At 35.6% G+C, this 25,087-nt stretch overlaps 2 protein-coding genes across 2 annotated transcripts in view; one reads left to right on the forward strand and one right to left on the reverse strand.

Moving 5' to 3' along the window:
- Positions 1-2,635, forward strand: part of LOC100888568 (bis(5'-adenosyl)-triphosphatase) — a 30,824-nt gene extending 28,189 nt beyond the window's left edge. Inside the window, exon 6 of the mRNA XM_030972566.1 lies at positions 1,854-2,635. Coding sequence (XP_030828426.1) covers positions 1,854-1,988 — 135 coding nt within the window. The 3' untranslated portion in view covers positions 1,989-2,635. The remainder of the gene's footprint in view (positions 1-1,853) is intronic.
- Positions 2,636-16,851: 14,216 nt separating this feature from the next.
- On the reverse strand, positions 16,852-24,712 carry LOC115919105 (uncharacterized protein DDB_G0281025-like). Its single transcript, XM_030999902.1, has 2 exons — positions 24,568-24,712; positions 16,852-24,268 (listed from the first exon to the last, which is right to left on the reverse strand). The coding sequence occupies exons 1-2, from the start codon at positions 24,623-24,625 to the stop codon at positions 23,793-23,795; spliced, it is 534 nt and encodes a 177-aa protein (XP_030855762.1). The 5' UTR covers positions 24,626-24,712; the 3' UTR covers positions 16,852-23,792.
- Between the last annotated feature and the right edge of the window lie 375 nt (positions 24,713-25,087).

Below are 25,087 nucleotides of genomic sequence, written 5' to 3' on the forward strand. Positions count from 1 at the left end.
AAATTTGGGAAGCAATTAGTGATCAGTGCAAAATCACATTCAATCCAATTTATGTGAATGATTGCTCAGTTATGTTACCTTTGAGTAATTTTATTTTAATGTATTACATCAACACTAAAGAGAAAATCCTTAATAGATTAATGATGGGTTTATTATGCCCTTCTATCTCTCAATAGGCTGATTATCTGTTTATATATAGTTGAACAGACATAGATAGGTACCCAAATATATATCAAGGATGATAATTGTTACTTGGAATCTGTGTATTCTTTCGTTGAAATTCATATCTGTGATTGTCCTCCCCAGATTATGTCATGATTTTTTTTATTCATACAATTATAAATGAAATTATCTAGTGTAGATTCACATGATAATAATGATGACATGTAGGTAGCCATTTTCTTGGATCTATTTCCAAGAATTAATTATGTGATTACAAGGGAGGTTTTGCTTGTAGTGTTTTTTAAATCCTGTTTTGTATAAACTTAGTAATGACTATTTATCAATTCAAGTGTTTGTGTGTGTGCATGTTTGGTGTGCTTAGGTTGGATGTGAAGCTAGCAAGAAATAACATTTATAATTTTTTAATTTGATTGATTCTTCAATTATTATTTTAATGTTATTTTATAGTTACTTTTATCATTTGGGATAAAAATTAAAGCTGTGGAATTCAGGTTTCATGAAATGTTTGTATTGATTTGTTGTACCGGCTGTTTCTATACTAAACTAGTAAATGCATGCTTCCATGTGTAAAAATAATCTTCACCCTGCAAATAGCCTCTTTTTATTACATTTTTAGCAACATAAAATTGGATAAGGTTCAGGAAAATCAGAATTACTTTAATAAAAAGTTAAAATTGTGAAAGGAGAAGAAGAAGAAAAAGGAGAAAAAGAAGGAGAAAAAAAGGAAGAAGATAATTGGATAGGATAAGGTTCATGAAATAAAAATGAAATAAAGAGAAACTAAGATCGGGAAAGGAGGAGGGGAAGAAAGAGAAGAAGAAGGAGAAGAGGAGGAGGAGGAGGCACTGCCATCAAGAGTTCAGAGCCCAAGATAGCTTGATATAGCATACCCTCTCTTACTATCTCCACCCTCTCTCTCTCTCTCTCTCTCTCTCTCTCCACCCTCTCTTACTCTCTCCACCCTCTGTCTCTCTCTCTCTCTCTCTCTCCTCTGTCTCTCTCTCTCTCTCATTTCCCTCCCTCTCTCTTCTCCCCTCTCTTTCTCTCTTTCCCCTTTCTTCTCTCCTTCTCTCTCTCCTTCCCCCTCTCTTACTCTCTCATCTCTCTCTCCCATTTCCCTCCCTCTCTCTCTCTTCTCCCCCTCTCTTTCTCTCTCTCCCCTCTCCCCCTCTCTTTCTCTCTCTCCCCTTTCTTCCTCTCCTTCTCTCTCTCCTTCCCTCCTCTCTCTCTCTCTCTCTCTATCCCTCCCACCGATAAACCATTTCCTTTATTGCTGGCGAGATGAACAATTGTGAACTCAATATTCAACACGGATCAATTGTGTTTGCTAGACATGGGGAGAGCTATTAAATTAATACACTCGGTTTGTCTCTACATTTGTCAACATGTCGTTGCCCTTTTTTTTCCTTTCGCTTTGTTTCCCTCTTACTGTCTTACATGTATTTTGGGGTTTTTGTTTGGGCCATGTATATTTTCACTTATATGGGGACATGCAGATGTAAACAGTACAGCATGTACTAAGATTTAGCCTACATTCATGTGAATGCTGTGTCCAAATGTTTATCATTCATATGTACAATGCACATGATGGTGTTTCTTTTCTATGTCATTTAGTTTTTTGTTCTCAAAAGTATTGTAATTTGTAAAAATCCCCTTTTGTTTTTGAACAGGTAGAGAATCACGACCATGTCAACTTTGATAGCAGTAGTCGGCAGGAATGGAGAGGAGAGGAGGAGATGGCACAGGAGGCTAGTATACTCAGGAAACTTTTTCCATTACACTTCACCTCTGACATTGACCTTTGACCTATGACCTTTGGCCTCCAGTGTTTGTAATGTTATCTGAATCAGGGAGGAGTCAGGGTTACATATTTTATACAGACTTAGAACAAAGCAAGTTTTGTTTTGACTATTTTTGTTGATCTACTAATCCTCAACATATAGTGGTTAGATACATTTGAGGCAGTGCATTGTCCAAATGTCCACAAATTACTTCTATGTAGAGACGTACAATTTCGCTTATACATGAAATGTAAGCCTACATCTGTAATTTTGTACGATTAGATATGAGGCTCAAAATTACTCATTAAATAAAAGGTGCAATATATATGTACATATAAATCTATCATATTTTGATGATGATAAATATTGCACATGTATATTTTTGTAATCATCAATTGCATGTATTAGAAATGTATGAAGAAATAAATTTCCCATGTAAATAGTAGAAGAATCAGAAGGGTGTTATCTTTAATACATCATTTAATAAAAATTTAGCATCCCTCCGACTCTCAAATGATGATGGGTCATATACCAACTGCTTCCACTATTCATGTGTTCAGTACCTCGTCTTCCTGGTATAACTACAACAAGCATACATTTATTTTTTTAAACTTTGACGGGGTGGGGGGTATTTAATGTACAGTTCTGTCATTGTATCAAAATAAGAAAAAGGGTGCTTTTAAAATGTACTTTTAATGTTTAGCATCAGGAATTTGACAAGAGTGATGGAAAGCCAATCAACGATGAAAAAGAAACTAAAGTTTAAGGAAGCCATACAATTGAGCGAATACAATTTGACATTGCTTGGTGATTAAATCCGTGTGTAAAGTTTCAAACGTAAGTAAGATTATTTTAGAACCTTAATCGTCTCCTCAAAATAACCATAGTTGTGTGACTGCCAATCAAGAATAGTTTGTGGTTTATAGGTGCAAATACCAGCTATATTCTCTCCTTGTTTTTCTTTGTGTTGCACTTTTAGATTCTGATGTATTTTTTCTTCCACTCACCGCATAGTGCTGGTATAAACATGGACATGTAGCTGATTATATTTGTATCACCATCATAAGGTTACTTGTACTAAATGCTACAATGTGGTATTGATATGAATTCAAAAGTGTTATTTTATCTGTATAATAAGCTGCCTTTTGAATTCTGTTTATGTTTTTCTTGTTTGTATCCCTATTTTTGGATATAATCATGAACACGTGAATGGTATGAAATGATACCATTCATGTGTGAATGGTAGAATGTCTTACAAATATTGAAACAACTGTGATAATACACCATACCTGAAATCAGTGCATATACTCTGGTTTAATCGCAGGGTAGGTAGGATTCCGATGCAGTTTTGTCAAAATGTAAATATTATATGTTCTTCCTTTCCTCTTGTGTTTTGTTTAGAGAGATAAGGGGAGATATCATCTTCAAAGCCAGAAGGGTCTTAACTCTCAATCAATTAATTCATTCAATTGAAATGTATTGGTCATGCACAAAAATGTAGGTACAATCGGCATTACAAATAATTCTCTGGCTGTTTTGGTAAAAATACAAAATGTCAGATACACATATATTAAAGATACTATGTCCTTTTTGCAGCCAACATCAAATTATGTAGAACTGTGCAGGAATTATGAATATGCCATGTATGTCCTATCTGTGCAATTTAAACGTTAGCAGTGTCCTAGTACTTCGATTATGCTAGGAAACCTGTTTAGTTCTAGACTTTCCTGTCAGGCATTATTGAGTGACTAACTGATATGTTTTTTTCTTTGCTGATAAAATACATAAAATGAGATGTAACAGGTACATGAGCATTTGTCTAGATCAATAACCCACTACTTGTAATTGCCAAAATTGAACTCATTCAATCTTTGGGCAGCACAAAAAAATCTACCAGTTGGTCCAAGGGTCTGAAAATAAGACTCTTACTTAGGTGATTGCAATCACATTTGTCGATTAGACAATTAATGGTCGTTATTTTCCCACAAAAAGCCATTTTCAATCCCTTCTGTTTTAAGGGAAGTTTTAAATAAGTATTATCTATCAAATGCCGTCGGAATTTAACCTTTTCATTTTTTGTCCTGCAAATGTGACATGGTACCTTTAACATAACAGCTCAAATAAGTACAAAACATCACACAAATATATGTAAGACATATGTATGAAAAATATAAGTAAATTAAAATAGTAGTAACTATGAGTTAAACTATAGGACTTAACAGCCTTTTGGCTCCAAACAGATGATGTATGATCTTTATTAGATGTGAAGTCATCCTATTGTATCATTCAGGTTTTGTCAAGTATATGCACTTATATTTGTAACATACCATTTACCAATAAGGGATTTTGTTACTACTTATAGCTTTTCAGATAGGGCATGTCATGTTTTACTGCATCATATATTAATGAGACTTTAAGCTGATACATACATGTACATGTTTAATAGACATGCAGGAAAGAAAATATGTATACAATATAAGAAAAAGAAAGTAGCTTTGGTTAGAAAAATCAAATATCTGTAAATGTATTCTTAATCTTTAAGATTTCATTTTCATTTATTGACAAAAAACTGGCAAACGTTGTTTTGTCATCATCAACTTGTTTGTGGTTTCCATGAAGAAAGACGTCAGCTTACCGTTCACTCAACCAAGATAAGAGCACCATGTATCTTATGTAGTGAATTTTCTGGGAGCTATTTATTTAAAGATGCAGTTGAATTACGGGTATGGAATGTTATCCTGGACAAAATTACCAGGAAGCAATGATGAAAGATTGACGATGTAGTGTATAAGAATTGGTGTATTTTATTATTATAATGCTTTGGAATCGTCAAAATGAGGAATTAAAAGACTCCATCTTGTTGAAAATCACTAGCACTGTACTTCACACACACACACACACACACACATGTGGCATGAATGTTTAGTCCAAACTTTTCAGCTGTCTCTCATCATACTTTGAATACGAGGGCATTTGAAGAGCAACCCTTTTCCAGGGACATTTCTAAGATTTTAGTATATCTGATGACTAATATATAGCCCTACAAGAGTGTGAATCAGACAAAACATCAAAGAAAGTGATATCTTTTTGGCAATTTATGTTCACTTTGGAAAATATTTAATAAAATTTGATAATACTTGATACCATATGGGACATATTCTGTGGACTTTTCTTGATGTTCTTCTGAACTGACATGAAGCTGAATGAATGCATTAACAAATTAATTTTCACATTTACCAGAACCCAACCTTCACTGTAACAATGTTACACATGTGCAGATGGTCACAGAGGTCACTTCAATGAGGTCAAGAATGGTCAGATTTCTATCTTATTAAAGGGATTGATTAACTCAGTTTGCCTCAGATTCTGAAACAAAATCCTGGATTTAGCTCACACTACAATGAAATTATAAACTGTTAGGTCAGTCAGGAACCCCATGACCTTTACAAGCCGATCGCCTGTCTGATTATCATGATATTTATAATTGGATTAACACTATAGTCTATTGGGGGAAATGAGTATGGTAAAACCGGTCACTCAAAGATTTTCCCTTTTTTTGAGGCACTTCATGATTAATTTGAAGGGCAATTTTTGTAGGGCTTCAATATTACATCATATCATAGACACTGATAACACGTAGGGCCGTGCATCTCATAATTAACATTGTTAAACGATAGGTGGAAACCACCCAACATGAGTGCAACCAAGTGTGCACTGGTGTTTCTGCTTTAACACCCAGCTGTTTTTATCAGCTGGGTCATATTTTGTCCACCTGCTAATCATCCCAAAATTGAGCAAAACTTTGGATTTGGTTTGCCTATCTAAATGGTCTTGTATGTCTGCTCTTTAGACAGTAGGGTCATTGACCAGGTAGTTGATAGTTCAATGACTCATGTTTGTACACATATCAAGAGGTTTATTAATTGAAAAGCGACCATCACTATTTACTTAAGGTCATAGAATGCAACAAACTGTCTATCTACTGACAGTAAACCTTTACAAATTTTAGACTGGGTATAACAGGTATTGATGTTCATAATAAAGTTCTAATTCCTGACTATGTATGGATATACATGTTAACAAACTTCTTTCCATTTGTACTTTGAAGTCTGACATTTTTAAATGACAGAGTTTTGAGTTTTCATTAATTATCATGAACTGCCTGTTCTGTAGAAAATGTTCTGACTTGTAACAACATTTTCCTTCTTTAAATGGATATCTGTCTAATGTCACTTACCCATTTTTGCTCTTTTACAAGATAAAAATGTCTTCTTTATTGGTGGGATCTTCTGGATTTGCTCTATTAAATAATGTTTACTTTCATTAACATTATGTGGTGGTGGTTATTTTACCTGACTGCAAAGAAAGCATAAATGCTTGTTAGTAAGCAACCAGACGGCCGACGGCTTTTGGTCCTCTCCGAGGGACCTGGTAATGAGGATTAATGCCTTACCAAAGGGCACTAGCGCTTCGCCTTGGTTTCGAACCCGGGTCACCGGATTACGAGACCACTGCTCTACCGACTGAGCTATCGCGCCTCCATTCTATACATTATATATGTGGGTTTTTTTCTAGAGCTATTTTTTATATTTCAGAAGTTATTTCAGAGCTTTAGATAACTAAATATCTCTCACCACTTATGTGTAATCTGACCTTCTGATGCTAAGTAGCCTCTGAGTAACTACCTAGAAACCATTATTTTTAATGTCTACCCGGTAAATACATGCTCTTGAAAAGGAGAAGACAACCTTATCTTTTGTAAGTTTTAGCGCCCAGTATTTTCAAATATTTTCTAATGCCGGTAACAATGAAAATTCAACAATCAATTTATTCAACACACGAGAATGAAATGTCATTATGCTTTAGAATTTATATGTAGTACATAGTATAAATCATCTATATTTAGCTCAATGTCACACATTTGTATATTATTGCAGGATCTAATCCTCTATGTCATATGAAACACATTATTCTTTTAATTTGTTGTTTGATTAAGATAGTAACACTACCTTTAGCTATTTGGGGGAAAACACCTTCCTTATTTTAACTAGAGCTTTCAAGCATTACCGGTACTGGTAAATTTACATGTAGAAGTGGAATTGAAATGGAGAGGAATAATTTTTTTCTTCTATTTTTAGGTTTTCGCATATCATGAATGATTTATAATGTATGTGTTATTAAGAGTGGCTTAGGATTCCACTTAGAAGTGTATGGAAGGAGTAGAATGATTTAAATACACCCTTTCATGGTAACAAGAGTGCGCATGCGCCGACATGGGCGCCATTTTAAATACTCGCAATTTAAAATGGTTCTCATATCGTGTAAATTTTATTTTATGCAGCATGCAAAGCGCATGTGGTATGATACGAGCGCGCATCGCAGGCACTGATGCAATAATACATGCGCATCTGCAAACATTGATGACACAATGTTTATTCGCAAATTAAAATGGCGGCCTCAACCGTGAAGGGGTATATTGAAAATTCACAACATGCCTCTGTTTTAGCCTAATATTATTCTTGCAAAGATTCATTAACTTGAACCATTGTTTCTTTCTTTCTCCCTTCTCTCTCTCTCTCTCTCTCTCTCACTCTCACTCTCTCTCTCTCTCTCTCTCCCATTCTCTCTCTCTTTCTCCCATTCTCTCTCTCTCTCTCTCTCTCTCTCTCATTCTCTTCCTATCTCTCTATTTCTCCACCCCCCCCCCTCTCTCTCTCTCTCTCTCTCACGCTCTCACTCCCTCTACTGTCTCTATGTATTGCTATCATTCAACAATAGTCAATGTACATTGCATGGTTATTATTAAACAAAATGAGAGCATTATAGCATGACATAGTAAAGATGATGTGGGCGATTCGCCCCCGTGAGCTACATCGGGGGCGATTGCAAAATTAAAAATCGCCCCGGTGGAATTATAAAATAAAGATTATCTTTTCTGTTATAACTTTAACACAATATTGAGTTTCAATTTTCAAACCTTAAACCAATGAAATGGAACTAAGATTAGCGTGCAAGATTTCTCGTTTTAAGAGTAGGCCTATTATTACCGATTTAGCTCGCAGTGCAGCGCCGCCGTCAGCAGTGGTTATAGGCCTACTGCGCCGTTAGAAACATGGTCATGGCCTGGAGAAGTTTTTCGTTGTCAGCAAATAATGAACCTCGACCAGTAAATCAATATTAGGGACTTTTAGATTTGCACGATGAGAACGTGGACTGCAACGTGTTACTCCTTTTAAGGCACTGCCAGTGCTTAAAAGGACGTAACACGTCCATGTCCACGCAAATCTAAAAGTCCCTTTTGAGGAGAAGAGGAAGACCAAAATGTGGAATGATATGGTAACATTGGCAGATCTACGGGGGGGGGGGGGGGGTTATTAGGGGGTTAAACCCCCTCCTCCCACCCCCCCCCCCCCGGCCCCCTTGGGCTGCCAAGTGAAAATGTGATATTAAAGCGGGGGGGGGGGGGGGGGGGGAGGGGGAAGCTGGAGAGGAGGACTACTAATCTATTTAATTTTTTTCAGGGGGCGGGGGGAAGTGAAGCGCCGTTTTAGCATGACTTTCTTTTTAACTCTTACTTTCACCTATCTCAGATAACCCTAAGTTTTTGGTTGCTGCTTTATATGTAGTTGATAATGCATGATTAAAAGAGAGAGAGAGAGAGAACCACCATCATTTTGCAATGGTTCAGGGTTCGTGTCATGTACATTTCAAACCATTTCTTAGCGTCTCAACCCTAAAAAAATAGCAAAACTATTTTTGAGGAAAAGCATTGTACTGAATTAAATAAAGAATAATAGCTTTATATTGGATCATACTAATACTGATACGGGCTAAAGACAATGTGATATTTGTATAGAGGTATTCCAAAATGACATTCTGATAATCAACATTTGTTCTGGTATCATATGTATATATGCATAATACAACTGATCTTTATGATTTCTTAACGTGACATAGCTTCTTCTCCCTCTGCAAACATAACAGAAAACAAGGTTATTTAATAAAAGGACCATGCGACAAATAATCATTGTGATTCAAATTGATGCAAGGATTTTTTTGAATAAGTAATGCTTTTCACCAGAATCTTCTTTGTAAAAACGACTTTTATAAATCTCAGCCATGCAATTCTGCCACTGTGCTGTAAGATCACTTTGAGATTAGGAGAAGTGTTTTATGTAATGGGTATTTTAAATTGAATGGAACGTCTCAACTCAGTAAGCATGGCTGAGATTTGTAAAAGTTGTTTTTACTAAGAAGATTCGGGTGAATAGCAGTGCTTATTCAAACAAATATTCGCATCAATTTGAATCACAGTCGTTATTTGTCACTTAATCCCTTTTAATGACCTTGTTTTCTTTTTCGTTTGCAAGGGGAGAAGAAGATATGTCACGTTAAAGACATCATAAAGATCAGTGTTGTATGCATATATATTATATACACAGGCCAGTAACAGCTATGTAGCTTCTAAATTTGTAAGAGGGAAAATGCTGATTGAAATGATAATGATGAAATAGCAAATAATTGAGGAGTATCATAGGTAGCAATTCAATGGATATTTGTATAAAAAAGAGCCCCCGTCAGTAATAAAAGAGCCCCCGTGAGAAGGCTCACGGGGGCTCTTTTTTTTGGGGGGGGGGGAGAGCCCCCATGGACAAACAATTAATTTGAGCCCTGCATGTAGGTACATGTGCAATTATATTCTTATGGCTACATGTTCAGTGAGTATAAATCCTTTATACCTTATGATTAGAAGTATTGTAGAAAATAATACAACTATTACTATAGAAGGTATATGATGCGGACCAACTACGTGTCTAACTTAAAAATCACCTTTTTTTAGCCAAAAATGTGTTAACTCTGTGTTCACTATATGAGTGAACTTCCTTCTGTCTCCAAACAGACAATATGTTGTTTTTATTTTTTAATGCTGTATATTTCTCTTTGAAAATTTGTTCTCTTGATGATATTTTGAACTGAAATAAAAATCTCTTTTGATTAACATGGTATTTTGATTACATTTTCTCATTCTAGATGCATTTCTTGCACATCAGCCGGTATGCCATTCGATTGTTACTTTAAATATCAGTTTCAAATTTGTACTCATTTACATGCTCTTCTGTTATGAATTAATTCATGTCATTTTTAGCCCACCGAACAACTTACAACTTAACCAGTTACAAGATGGAGAGTAACTATATAAACATTACATGGGATTGATATGTTCTGCAGATGCAATGTTATAGGATTATTTGGAAAAGCTTGACCCATCAAAGATATTAATTTAATTTAGCTGATGGAAGAAAGACCATTTTTGTAGATGGATTACAGTCCTAAATCATATTCCATTTCACAAGATTGAATCATGTGAAATGGATAGATAGATCTGAAGAAAATAATTTCTGCCATAATCAGTATTCCATTCTTTAATTCATGAGAGGATATTTATTTATTTTGGGTGAACTAAAGTGGATGACATTTTGGTGATGAGTGTAGCAATACAAAGGATGCAAACGATCACCAACCCCTGGAAACGCTCAAAGGTCGTTTGCGGTATCGTCTCACGCTCATGATCGGAAAACCAGGAATATTGTAGGAGAATCAGGTTACCATGGCAACATTTCTCCCTAGATATTGTGACGATGATGCAGATTCTACTGGATGGTGGAAGTCTTGTGTCACCCGGGGTTAGTAAATCTAAGAATGAAAAAAAATTGATTAATTTATTTGTTTAAACTGGAGCTGAGACAACAAAATCATCAGTAATATTTGAACTGCAAGAGTTACCAGATAGATAGAGTGAGATATGAGATAGGGACTACATTATTTGTAGGGGACATCATTTGAAATTACTTGCAGAGGATAAGAATCGTGCAACAAACGTTGAACATGTTTATGAATATTAATGGCATTTAAGCAGGACATGCAATAATGATAAGATAGATTGAGATTGTTGAGAATTAATAACAATCCGATATCTTGTTTAAGAAAAACAGAAATGCAATGACAACAGCAAATAAAATTATCACATATTTTCTATTAAAAAACCCCCAAACCATGTTCTTATGCCCCCCCCCCCCTCCCTGGACAAAATTTAAGATGAAAAGGCACCAGTAAAATGCGATCCCCTTTTATGTTATGTTTCTTATGTCAGAAATTTTAGGACTATAAAGAGACCTGATAAATATAACAACTTTTCTTTTCTTTTCTTTTCTTTTTCTTTTTCTTTTCTTGTAATTATTATTATTTTCTATTTTTATATATATATTTGTTTCCTTGCTAGCAAATCCTCTTCTGTTACATATTTATGAATGCTGTATCATTTGGGGGTGCTTTATAGCAATCTTAAACCAAGCAGAAGCCTCATTCAGGCTTTTCCATTCATGTTAGGGTGAGATAATGATGGATAAAGTGGCTCATAATGGTGCACGTTTGGACGTGATCATGGCTAAATGACTGCTGCAGACAGCGCTGATTGCCTGCCTACCTACGTTCTTGGCCGGGGCTTCATCGGGAATTCATCTGTCCTTTATACTTCAAGTCAAGGTTCTCTCTCTCTCTCTCTCTCTCTCTCTCTCTCCTCTCTCTCTCTCCCTCTTCCCTCCCTCTCTCTCTCTCTCTCTCTCTCTCTCTCTCTCTTCGTTTGACTCATGATGAGAGACTGTTCTAAAAGAAGAAGCAAATTATTATGAGATGGCATGCTATGATGGTACAGCTAATGGTTATTTCAATGTGCACAAAAATAAAATAGTGTTGGTCAAAAAGTTGAAGGGCTAAAGAGAAGGTTGAGTCATCGGGAGAGGTGAGAACTAATTTGCGAGTATTTTCATTGTTATTATGCAAGCGTGGAAGAAAATCAGAGAAAAATGTTCCCTGAAAAGCATGGCTATTCAAACGCCTTCGTATTCTAAATATGACAGGTAACAGCTTAAAAATGTGGGCCATTTTGATGATTCCAGAACCTTGCAGTTCACACCGATACTTATACGCTACAATGATCAACTTTTTCTGATCCATTCCACACCGTTTCCTTCATAATGCAATTGCATGACCAGAACTCAACTTTATCTTTAAGTGTTTGGATACGCTCAGGAGGGCGAGGCATAATACCTAGGATTTTATTCAGGAATGCCTCTCGATCGCTTCACAAATTCATTTAGGATTCATCCATCTCCATCGAATATCTAAAAACAGGTAGCACTTCTATTTTCTTGAAGGAGGATAATTTGAAGACTGTGCTATAAATTTGGACTCCATACCCACTAAATTAGGTTAAGAAATAGCATGCATTTAAAATGTACTTTGTAAAACCATTGAGAAAAACAATTGTTTTTTTTATTGATATATACATGAAGATCTTCAAAAGCTAAATCAATTTTTTTTCTTCAGTAATGGAATTTTTAAATCATAAGACATAGTTAAATGAGGCATAGATTATATTAGACTAAAGGATGTTAATATCACATGAAAGAATTTTTTTTATTTTTCCCCTACAAATTGTAATTAAATAAAATCACTATTCAAGTTTGAGAGGAGGTAGTATGAAAGTTCAAGTATGAGTGATTTACTTGACTTCTCCTAAAGTGCTGCTATAAATACCCCTCCTTATCCCTCCAGGCACTTTCCTTCATTAACAGACTATTCTGGGCTAATCGACTCATTTCGTATGCAGCACAGCCTTTCTTGAGTGCCACAAAGGCATAGTTTGTAATTGATAACAGATTTGCACCAGGGATGTGACTTGGTGGTCAAGGTTGATGCTATATAGGATTTGCAATCAATTATTTTATTTTGACACCCCCTCCCTCTCTTCAATTCTTGTTCACTCTGATTTTTTTAAATTTGTGCCCTTACCAACACTAACAATTAGATTTTGCCCAATCCTTGTGGTAACACTGCTATATTCATCCCCCTACTGATTTTTGTGTGTGCCCCTATCCCCATGGAAACAAAAGATATGTCTCTACATATCCCTTTCCCCCATCGGTGGAACCTGAATATTCAAAATAATTTAATTCTAGTACATGTATATATCACTTTTATTTTATTTTCAATAACTTTTAGGATGGTTTTTTAATGTGACTTTGAGAGGAGGGGCAGGGATGTATACACCATAACCCCATTCTAGTCACACTCAAGAAAAGGAAAGTCTCAGTGGGTTCTTCTTTTTTTCCATGTCAACTTAAACTAAGACAACCCCACAACAAACTTTTTTCTGACATTTTCCTGGGAAGGAACATCGAAGCAATCTTCTTAGTCTTACACTTCCCTCAGTAACTGGAGACACTTTGAGAATCCTATCCTTCCTATTTCCTGGATGACTAAATGATGTTCATGTTTACTTGCTTTAACGAAAGGAGATTGACTTCGCATCCCAAGAACAAGGTGAAACCATCAAGCACTACAAGGAAGGTGATTAGATAAATAGTCTCACTGTCACCAAGCTTGTTATTTTGTAATCATATATCAGCCTGGAATTTCCGGGAAAACTCGGCCTAAGTTCAAGGGCAGGTATGGGATTTCAAAGAGCTGCAGATACTGCTTGAGGGAAGAAATTGAGTACGTGATTGGAGTGGGAAGGAACTTTCTAGAATTCTCCATATTTGTTTTATATCTCTTGCCTTGTTTATATAATTTATTAAAATAACAATTACAAAGAAACAGTTCAGAAGTCGATCACTGTGAAAGGTTGTGTAGTAAATAGGAATTATTGTTTGTTCTGAGTTTTTAATTGTCAGAATTCACAAAAGTAGCTAGACCTTGATTAAAATCATACACAGTGAAAAGCACTAAAGACAACTATAGGTATATACAGGATTACACAAACTTATAAATTCAAATCAAATGTCTTCAACTATCTGTTGCCATGGTTTATCTGCTGAGAGCCAGAAGGGTGTTAGCTTAGTAAAAGGGTATGAAATAATGGCCTACTGGTTCTGAACAGATGATTACTAATATAAAAGTTCAAGGGAAATCTTTTTACTGTGAATATGCTACCATGAAATCCACCCATGTGGTAAAAAGGGAAAGGAATTACAAAGCACACATATATTTTACGCCTTCACCGAAACACAACCTTCTCTTTTTAAATTTCAGTGCATTAAACTGTATCTTTTATCAGGCAGAATTCCTGGAGTTTAGTGTGTCCCTTCTATGTACCTCTCCTGACTCATTAATGGCATTCCTCCTCATTCATGATTGAAGCCCTTCACCCTTACCATACACAGACAGCCAATATACCATGGCAAATTAATTTATCAGGAGACACACATGATTCAATATACATAGGAAATAAGGAATAAGTGGGAACATGATTCGCTCCTGTAGCAGCACTTCACTTTTGCCTATAACCCCTACCACCGCCCCCTGATCTAACCAAGCTATAACCTGCTGAATGTGTCCTACATGCTGGGACAGATCTAGTGGGTGCAAGCATCCCATGCCCCTTTTATAAACCAATCAAGCATAACCATAGTACACCGAAGAGAAATAAATAAGCCCTCCCTTAAATTACCCCCTGTGATACCTTAGACCTGCATGATGCACCTGAACTCATGGTACCCCATCTCCCCTCCCCTCCTTTTTTTTTGGGGGGGGGGGTCATAAGAAATTCATAAATTGGCCCCCTCCACTTTGTAAAATTCAGGATCAGCCCCTGTAACGTGAAGAAAAGAAACTGGCTTAACATGGTTTTCCATGTAGTATCCCTGGTAAAACAATAAAGGAGCTCATTACTTCTAACTGGGGATAATAAATCAAACTTAATGCTCAAATCTAATGAACAGGAAAGGGGATCAGTTATGAATGAATAAGTGTTCTTAGAAAAATTGTTATTTCTGTTTTTCTTTATCCAAAGGAGAATGTCAAATGGAAGGAGACCTATAAAAGGGAGAAACTGTGGAAGCCCTACATGAGAGAGAGAGAGAGAAAGGGGTGGACTTGATTTTTTTTTATTGGGAGATATAAGAGAGAGAGAGAGAGAGAGAGAGAGAGAGAGAGAGATAAGAGAGAGAGAGAGAGAGATATAAGAGAGAGAGAGATATATATAAGAGAGAGAGAGAGATAAGAGAGAGAGAGAGATATAAGAGAAAGAGAGAGAGAGAATGGTAGGAAAGGAAGACTTTAAGAGTGAAAGATCAAGAAAATTGTACTAGGTAAACAGGAGAAGAATGTGGAGTAAGAGAGAGAGAGGGAGATATAGAGAGAAAGAGAGAGATAAGGGAAAGAGAGAGATAAGGGAAAGAGAGAGAGGGAAGGGAGAGGGATATACATATATCAGGAAAACAGAGAGATAGAGAGGGACCGTCTTCATAGAAATACTTATATATATATATATATATATATTTAGAGCCTTTTCATTATTGAACAGCACACTTGTAATACACATGCTTTTTTGTTTGAGTCAATAAACATGTCTCTATAAGACATGGTTTCAGAAAATGTTCTAAGATTGAAATTGAATCCTGCCCTTTTCCATTTTTAATATTAAAAAAGTAATAATGCACTCTCCTCTGAGCCACAGTATATCTTCTTGAGAGAACAAGGCAAAGTGGAAGATTGGGGAAATTGTATTGTATTGGGAAAATTGACAGAGAACCAAAGTGGGATGGGGCATGTAACAAAGAAGGGATGAAGGAGAAAGAGCATAGCTTGAGGGGTAGACATCGGAGAGCTTACAATGATACCCCAAAAACCAGTATATATTATGATATAATCGTACAAACTATATCCTGTATGCACATTAAGGGAGTGAAAAGGATTGCTGGTGAAGACGGTCTAGACACGGTAGGTTCTCGTAGAAAAGGTCATGGCGTAGGTAAGCACTATCGCCAGTCAGACAGCATCCAAATCAATTGAAGACTCAGCAAATCGTGGCTGGATGCCAGCCGATAAAGAAAAGAGAGAGAGATGGGAGCTGGAGAAAAGAAGTGGAGCAAAATGTTATCTATGGATGTGTAATGTAGCATAGCGGCCCTCTTAGAGTCGGTCAGGCGTAGAAAAACGCCTTTTCATTGCTGGATTTTCGAGGGGGAGGGTTAAGTATATTACATAGGAAACTGAATCTTGGTCTTCATCAACTGGAACAGGTGATTCTTTTGTAAGCAAAACATTAAGGACATGCTCTAGTTTTGATGTTGTAGTTCAAGGCTGTACTGCAATGTGGATGATTGTTTTACATTGAAAAACGAAATTGCTTTATATTTTGTTTTAAACTTAATTTTAAGTACTTGTAATTTTTTATTTTTAATATAAAGATAAGTCTTGATCGAAGAGCTTTTTTTTTAAACATTTGAATTATGCAAAAATTTGCCTTTTCACTATATCTACAAGTTTTCATATTTTAGATGATCATTCTCATCAACCTCAATCTCATCACAATTTCATGAATCATCATCTTAAATCAATTATCATATTTTGTCATCAATATCCTTCTCTTTATCATCATCATCATCATCATCATAAGTCATCATCAATATCATCATCATAATTCATTATCATCATAATATATCATCATTACCATCATCATCATACATCATCATCACCATCAATACTATCGTCGTCATCATCATAAATCATTATCATCGTCATCATCATCATCATCTTCATCATCATCTTCATAAATCATCATCATCATCATCATCATCTTCATAAATCATCATCATCAATATCCGTATTACCATCATCATCGTCACTCTCCATATCTAAATCCAAATCACCATCCGTCTCCTCATAATTAGCCATGTTGAAAATATAATTAAATCTTCAGTACGTGCTAGACAATTCTGACATTATCACTCTCAACCTTACATAATAAAAATACAACAGATTCAACAAATATAAAAATAGACAAGTAAATAAATAAAGAGGGGAAGGGGTTGAAGAGTCAGAATCACTTTGTTGTGGAACCAGAATACATTTATTGGACTGTGAGCTCGCAAAATAAAAATGAAACTCTCATTAGACAAGAAAATAAATGCAGTAAGAGAGAAGAAAAAAGAAAGATAGAAAGATCTTGAAGAAGTCTCAAGCTAACTAGTTCCTATTTCCCCAAAGCTAAAGATTAGAAGTAAATAACCCACAAAGAACTGCCCAGTAAAAACAAACACCATGGTTATCAAAATGTAGGCATATATAGACAACTGGGCCTGAAAAAACTTCTCTAACTACTCGCAATATCATTATTATCTACATCAGAAAAATCTATTTATTGTTTTGCTGAAAGTGTTCATATTGTAGCATTGCCAGTTCACAATAGAAATGTAGTCTCCACATCTTTCTTACATTATATAGTGAAGATAATATCATATACATTTGCCAAAATATGAAATGACTAAAACCAGATTTTGAAATAAAAAACATGATTTATATGTGCATATATGTATTTCATACAAATAGCCACTGCTTGGATAACAAGTACATAATGATGATGATAGCTCACCAACACTGACATTAAATGTTTTTTAGCATGTGGAAATACACTTACATACTATACCCTTTAAATTCGCAGTTGAATTCATGTGAGAATAAGATACATGTACTATAATTCCTTCACATATCTATACCACTGCTACAATGATTTGAGTGCTTCACCTTCTCCATTGCTTGATTTGTATACTAGTACAATACACCATAAATACACACATAGCATCAAGACAAAATGTTGCACATATATTTTCTGTCCCAATAGCAATAGCTGTGTCTTTGTTCATAAGATGTTTCATAGATCTATATACAAGTTTACATATTCTTCCACTACTCAATATAAATACATGTTGTCTACAAGAGTACGATAAGGCTTTCAACTTTTCAATAGATAGCAATGTTTTACACCCCAGTCTTATCAAATACATACTACTGTTTTCATTAAAGGACAACTTATCTACAGGTATATCACAAAACAGAATGTGTTTATCCAAGGGATAAATTCCTGGTTGAAATTCAGTGTAATTTGCCCATTATGGCATCTCTTCTTAACCAATGTAAATCACAGAAAATATCATTCTTGAATTAAAGATGAAGCATAAGAAATGCAATTATTTTACATGTAAAATTAGATAGTGAAAATGAGAACAGACCAACTACAATATTTGATTGCATAACATGTTCCAATCTACCTTTGATAACATATTCCCATTACATCTATTTCTTGGACACAGAATGAATTTCAGAAAATTTGAATTTCAGAAAATTCGAAATATCATGGGACATGAAATAAGAAATGATAGAAATTCAAATTATTGTCAAACAATGTATCTGATTGTCCAACATGTATCTGATTAGAGCAAGATAAGGTTGTTTAACTGAAATTGCATTATGGCACAAACGTTGCATCTCTGAAAGATAGGATGAATTGAATGTTAGAAAGCTTTCTGTAATTCCTGTTTTAAAGCAATCAGTGGCCAAGCCAGCAAATCAAGTAGCTCGAGTCTAAAAGTATTTGTTTCCCACATCTGACAGCCAACCAGCCATCACTGGCCGACCCACAAGACAAAAAACCCACAGGAGATATCGATTCCAAAATGTCAACATTAATAACCCCTCTTTTTTCGGCAATATCTCATCTGATTATTAAAGATTTAGAAGAATTGGAAAACAGATCACTCTCCTATGAATTACAGCTTAACTGTAAAGGAATGCAGACAAAAACAAAATGGATTCATAACGTTAGAGTTTAACTCAGGGTATGAATACAGAAGATGGCTCTTTAATCCTATGGATTCAAATCTTCCTTTCAATCCTCCCAGACAGGTGTTTGTTTTAATTCTATTCACCTACATTTTCTTGACCTTTATATATTTCTGAGCAATGCAATGCATAAGTTTGCATTTTCTCCAGAGAAATCTGTCAATTGATGCTACAGATTTTTTTTTCACTGCTCAAATGAGAAAATTTGTGTGTTCTCAAAGGGACATCCCTCACTCAGCTAGCATTGCTCTCTACATCAGCAGATGTAGCCAAATAGAAGCAACCAAACTAAGTTATCTCCGTGGGTGGAGGCAACTTGGCTCAGCAGGGATGGGGGGGGGGGGTATTCTCAGAGGCTGCGTATCCAGGCTGCCATTAACGTCACAAGGAGACGACCATCCCCCGGGCACTAACCTCGACACAACGAGAAGCTAAAAATGTTCCCCGGAGGCCCCCACGTTTGTCTGCTAGAGGCAACCCACACATCCAACACGACCGTCAATGAGTGGGACTGTCACGCAGCAGGGAGGCTGCTGTTGAACTTTTCATTTGAGCGCTGGTTAGGTTTGTGTGAGATTCGCTGGAAAAGTGATTGCATGAAAGATTCCAATGTGAGGATCGTTTCTTCCATATTCATTGTAAAATCTAAACATTTGCTTGATTCATGAGAGGTACTATTTCTGGAATTGAAATCAATACATAACACCGTAAGGCTGAGTAAACTTCTTATAATAACAACAAACTACTGTTGTAACAACAGAGTGTACTAGAGCATTTGTTATCAAACTGATTTTCTTTTCTTCATTAAGTATGATCTTTCAATAATAAACTGGACAAGAAATATACACCATGTCAAAGTAACCAAATAACTGCATAAAGAAGAAAAAAAGAGATCCTTTCAAATTTCATTTCTATTTCAAATGTAGTAGCGATTCCTTTTGAAATGGTGTAAACCTGGGGTGACGATCGAAAGGGGAAAATATGCTAAGGAAGAGGATAACGATTGAAAATAGGAATACAGGTTACCCATCCAGAGGCAATCGATAGTATGCAAAGATAGACTAAATCTTACAGTTTTATACAGTAGTATTATGCAGTTTAAAATCTATTGTCTTTGTCCTTATGAATGAGGACATTTTTGTTTTTTTCTGCGGTGCAGGTGATGTGTTTCCATTATGATAAATAGAACCGGGTTTCCTTCTGAGGGAAAAAGAGGAGCTAAATGGGGCACTATAAACAGACGTGATGGGCGAGGAATGTGAAAAGTAAGCGTTTGTGACCCAGATCCTCTACTTGCTTGTGATGATTGGAGATTTAAAGAGCTTCTCCTGATATGATCCAGCCATTAACCGACGATCCTTTCTTACTCCTTCACTCCTACTAAGAGATGGATTAGCCTCTATATTATTCCTGACTTCGGTGAAGGCTGGATTGATTCGGCCTTTTAGTGGACCCTACAAATAGGAGGGTGATCATTTTTACCAGAATAATAAATAATAATAAAATGGACTTTGGCTGGAGAGCTATGCAGTGTGCTCACAATATCAAAGTATGGGGTTTGTTGAAATGCTGATAGATTCCTAAGGTGGTCATTAATAAGAGTTTAGCCTGACCAATCATGCCTAAAATAGGAACATATTTAGTTATTTAGCTACCCCCTCCTAGCTCTCCCGCTAGTACTAAAAATATTCCCCTTGCCTCATAAGTATAAAATGTGATTAATGTGATGTTTCCAAGTGAAATATTTACTGAAATGTCAAATCAAAGTAATGTGTAAAGTGCGCCTAAAGTTTCACACATTTTCACATTGGTGATTGTGTAGAATGGGGTGACACCGTACATTAAGCAAGTGGATGTAAGGAATAATTGTCATATCACTCTATAGCATTGCAAAACATGCCTTACCCCCATTGCTAACTAACAAAGACCCAATTTGTATATATCAGGTTGCCTAATGATTACTCAAATATAGTTTGAGCAAAGAGGAAATACAATATAGAATTGACTCAGGGAATAAATGTACATTTATCTTGTAATATTACTCTGATAATGAGATTTGAAAATAGAGATACATGTATATACTAGTTCCATGTTTTCCCACCATTTATCCAGCAGTATCAATAAATTCAGAATATAGTTGATATAGTTAAAAACATTCTTTAAACTTGAAATACAAGTGGTTCCAATAATAATCTTTGATAACGATGCTCAAATCCCAGTAACTATAAATTCCTAACACTACGTTTCATATAAAATCACAATTCCACATAATCAGTCCCAACAACACGTACATGTAAATAACATATTTCTCTCACATTTCCTTTGTACAATGTTTTTTTTTTCTCAATAAATGGAAGATCCTGGTATCCAAATCAGATAATAATAAAATATTTGACATACTTGATGATGATAAATACTTGATTCTTTCCAATAAATGAATGATATATGCCCATCCATTTCCTTGATAAAATAGAACAAGAATAATAATAATAATGTCATCAACACAGCAGAACAACGTCCACCGAGTGATATATTTGTACCAAATTAATATGTACGAGCATTATATTCCTACAGGCAACAAAATATTCCATAGATAAATAGGTACATATCACATTCCTTCTATACAACCGTCAATAAAAGAACAGCCCACAATCCTACTGTACAATCATATTTACAATCCTGATATACGGTTCCATATGAAAATGAAGTAAAAATACACGTATATAGATATATATATATTTGTAAATATATATATTTTATATATCATAAATATTATACATGATGCATATACATCTGACATTATGAGTAGTAAATGTATGAGTAGCATGGTACACACTAGAGTAGTTAGTCGCTACATTAATTAAGGACAACAACACCATAATATTGATTGTGGGACAAAAATTGATTTGAGTACATGGATATAAGTCTTCAGAAATATGTTACTGTAGTCTTTTCTATAAGCTAATATACATCTACATAGTGTCATGTTTGAGTATCTCCAATGGCTTGAATCTTTATAAATGTAATGGTTCGTTTCAAGTAATACACTGTTATAATTTGTAGGAAGTAATATTTTCTTACTTTGCAAGACAACTGACATTTTTTTTGTTTTAAATCAATAATTTTTGTTTGTTAATAACTGCAGAAAGAGAACTGTATATGATATTTAAAATTCTTTAAAAGCTTGATCTGTCATTTCATGCATTGTATTTCTTCGGATTATGTTAAAAGGAATAGCAAATTCTAAATCACATGTTTCGACCTACAGTAGATGTTGGTATATTGCGTGCTCAATTTGTTTTGCGGGGCTAACCAAAATTCATTTCTTCACCTCATTACATTCCTACAAATAACAAATTCTCCCAAAGTTAGTGATCCCATGGCATTTTACACTTGACAAACAGTGATTTCCATACATACATAGATCTTGAATTTGTCCATCTTAGTCTAAATGACAAAAATTATTTTATGAGTATCCCTACTGTATAAGTGGGGAAAAATAACCCACATTGAATTACACAGCATAATGCTCTTGATGAGTTAACAGCATCACTTCATCATGGGGGGAAATGCATTGCATGCGATGGCTGTTACAGCAAAAAAATCCCAGATTGTGAAATCTTTTTCACCGTATAAAGACTTTACCATTTGAACTTGACTACATCACTTTTGGCGGAAAGTAAGGGAAAATAAAAACATTTGAAGGAGAAGCAAAACAGTTACAGACTATAAAACAAATACTTCATTTAATTTTAAAAAGACAAACAAGTGCTACATGTACATGCATAACATTTTCTCTTGTCCTTTTTTAAATATAAGGCAGCATGGACCAGAATTGAAATAAAAATAAACAAAGACTTTGCAATATTTTGAAACACTATACAACTAAATTATACATATTTATATATTTACCAATATGGTAATGACATTGTATGAAACTTGACAAGGCATTCCCGAAAGTCAGGAATAAACAAAATCCTATACATTTTCATCTATATCTAAACTGCGAGAGAGGAATAAGCTATATTTGAACGGGAAAAATAAAGAGGGAAAAAATTTAAAAGGGAAAAAATAAAGAGATAAAAACTCATTGCAAATAAATCATCATTTGACTACGAGAAGCTCTGAGATTAAATCAATATTATTGCCAAACGAATTCTTGATTTTTTTTGCCCATTCACGCAAACAAACATTTATTTCTACATGTTGCCCTTTCATTTACTTGCATGCCGATGTTAAAAGGCTGCCTAGTTGCATAAATTGGGATTCTTTTTGTTTCTCTCTCTCTCTCTCTCTCTGTGAGAGTAATATAGGGTGAACTAGATCTTACATTTGGACAAATTTGATTGCCTCTGATGAATTTGGCAAACACTGTATATGGGTTGAACGTAGTTTGGGATAGAGTTTCTCAGAGTAAAAGTATAATTTGAAATGTACACTTGATGGCATGCGATGGCTGTACATGACATTTGCACTTCATTCAGGAGTCTAAAATACTGTCAAAATCACAGTTTATTTCATTCAAGATTATTGGATAAGTAAATTTCTTTGCAAAACTTGTCATGTGGAATATATTTCTTATGTGATAATGAATCAGTTAGCCAAAATATTAGCCTCTCTTTTGATTTAATTTTATATCATTTTTGCAGAGAACAAAAGGCACAGGGGTCTTGAAAGGGCAAGTCAAAATATGACAAATTTAAAACAAGGCAGTAAGACTGGGCACATCAGTTTATGTACAGAAAACACACACACACGCACACTGCATTACAAACAGCTATAATAATAGGATCTGGTTGTGGGAAATAAAACTAAGCTCAGATCCTTAAATATAAAATCATGATCAAATGAAACTTTCCTCTCGTAAATAATTCATATTAAAAACACACATCTGTGAAAAACTACAAACTGAAAAATAATAATGAGTAGATTTTCCAAGTATATCTGAGATAAGATCATTACACTTGCTGCTCGCGACTACGCAATTGCCATGCATGTGCGTGATAGTCTAATGGTCCTACGCACTTGCCGTTACGTTAGGATGTCTACAGGGTGTTATATGGGATCGATCATGACATAGCTGGGAGATGATGGGGGCAGTCATATAAACAGGGTGGGGCGAGGCTCGAGCAGCCCCCAGCGATGCTATAAGGCAGATACTTGCACCACATTGGAACTGCCGGCACTGCCCTGCGGGCTTCCCGTTGGGCTCCCTCTACTGCCCTGAGGACTGGAGCTAGCACTCACGGTGGAGTGGATCGACTCAGTGTCCACCGCATTGCTTGGTGTAGGTAAGGTGGAGACGATGGCGGTGGTTACCGTTGTAGGGTTGGTGTTAGGGATGGTGTTGATGTTGGTGTTGGTGTTGGTGTTGGTGTTGGTGTTGATGTTGATATTGGTGTTGGTGTTGGTGTTGGTGTTGCAATTCATCTCTGGCAGGACAGTGAGGGTGAGGTCGTTCCGCTTGTGAGAGGTGTTCTTTGGAGAGGGCTTTCGATGTGTGTGGGTTTCGTTGACGCGCACCTCTTTGAGATTGTTATCTTCATCCTCTGTACCGGCTGCTTCATAGCGACGCCCCTGGGCCCATCTTGAACAACAACCAGTTGGTTGGCTGTTTTTATCTGAATAAAAAACAATGAAAAAGATCAAAACATTAGATCTCATTTCATTTGTCATACTACTTTCTTTTTGTTAATGAATCAAGCATTCTTTTTATACTAGTTGTTCATAATTCCACCAAAAGTTGGCAAATATGTTCCTAATTACAAATATGTGCAAACTACATTCTGTTTTAAATATTATTCTGCATTGTCTTCATACTCCTTAACATCTGTTAGCCCAACCCTAACCCTATATGTTTGACGGAATAAATGCTGAGGGAATTTTTGGAGCGAAAATGCGGTGTCCTAGCTCAACTTACCTTGCGTAGTTGAGGTGGCTGAAGGACTGGGGCTGACTTGTGCACTACCCGACTGCATAGACCGAGAGAAAGGGATTCCGTTGTATGTGTACTCTGTCTCTACATACTGACGATTCTGAAAGGGAAATTAGAATCAATACTGAATAAAGTTCCATCACATGTAAACTAATCAATGTTGAGCATTATATAAGTTAAAGTGATGCAGCGAAGTCTTTACATAATTCTACAAGTACACTGTAATAAATATCTGACACACAAAAATAAAAGGTTGTTAGTGTTCAACAGAGGAAGGAATCTGTATTACCCCCTCCATTCTAAATGGTATCACCGGTATATCATACTCTGCAAAGGTACTACTCAATATAGCAAATATCAACAATATACTTGAAGAATAAAGCCAAATCGATATCTGTATCGTTGCTTTTGTGAGAAAAATACAGGACTGAATGACTTTCAATTGCCCTTGAAAAAACCTTGCAGGACAGAGATGTAGAAAAAAGGGAGTATGACACAGGGTTTG

The sequence above is a fragment of the Strongylocentrotus purpuratus genome, unplaced genomic scaffold (assembly GCF_000002235.5).
Source record: "Strongylocentrotus purpuratus isolate Spur 01 unplaced genomic scaffold, Spur_5.0 spur5_scaffold_6, whole genome shotgun sequence".
Classification (NCBI taxonomy): domain Eukaryota; kingdom Metazoa; phylum Echinodermata; class Echinoidea; order Camarodonta; family Strongylocentrotidae; genus Strongylocentrotus; species Strongylocentrotus purpuratus.

What these genes read in the sequence shown, in the direction of transcription:
- LOC115919105 (XM_030999902.1), bottom strand. Translation starts at nt 24,625, where the DNA reads ATGCAGTCGGGTAGTGCACAAGTCAGCCCCAGTCCTTCAGCCACCTCA. An exon ending in AGCCACCTCAACTACGCAAG is followed by an intron (nt 24,269 to 24,567) that starts GTAAGTTGAGCT and finishes TTTTTTATTCAG; the next exon opens with ATAAAAACAGCCAACCAACT.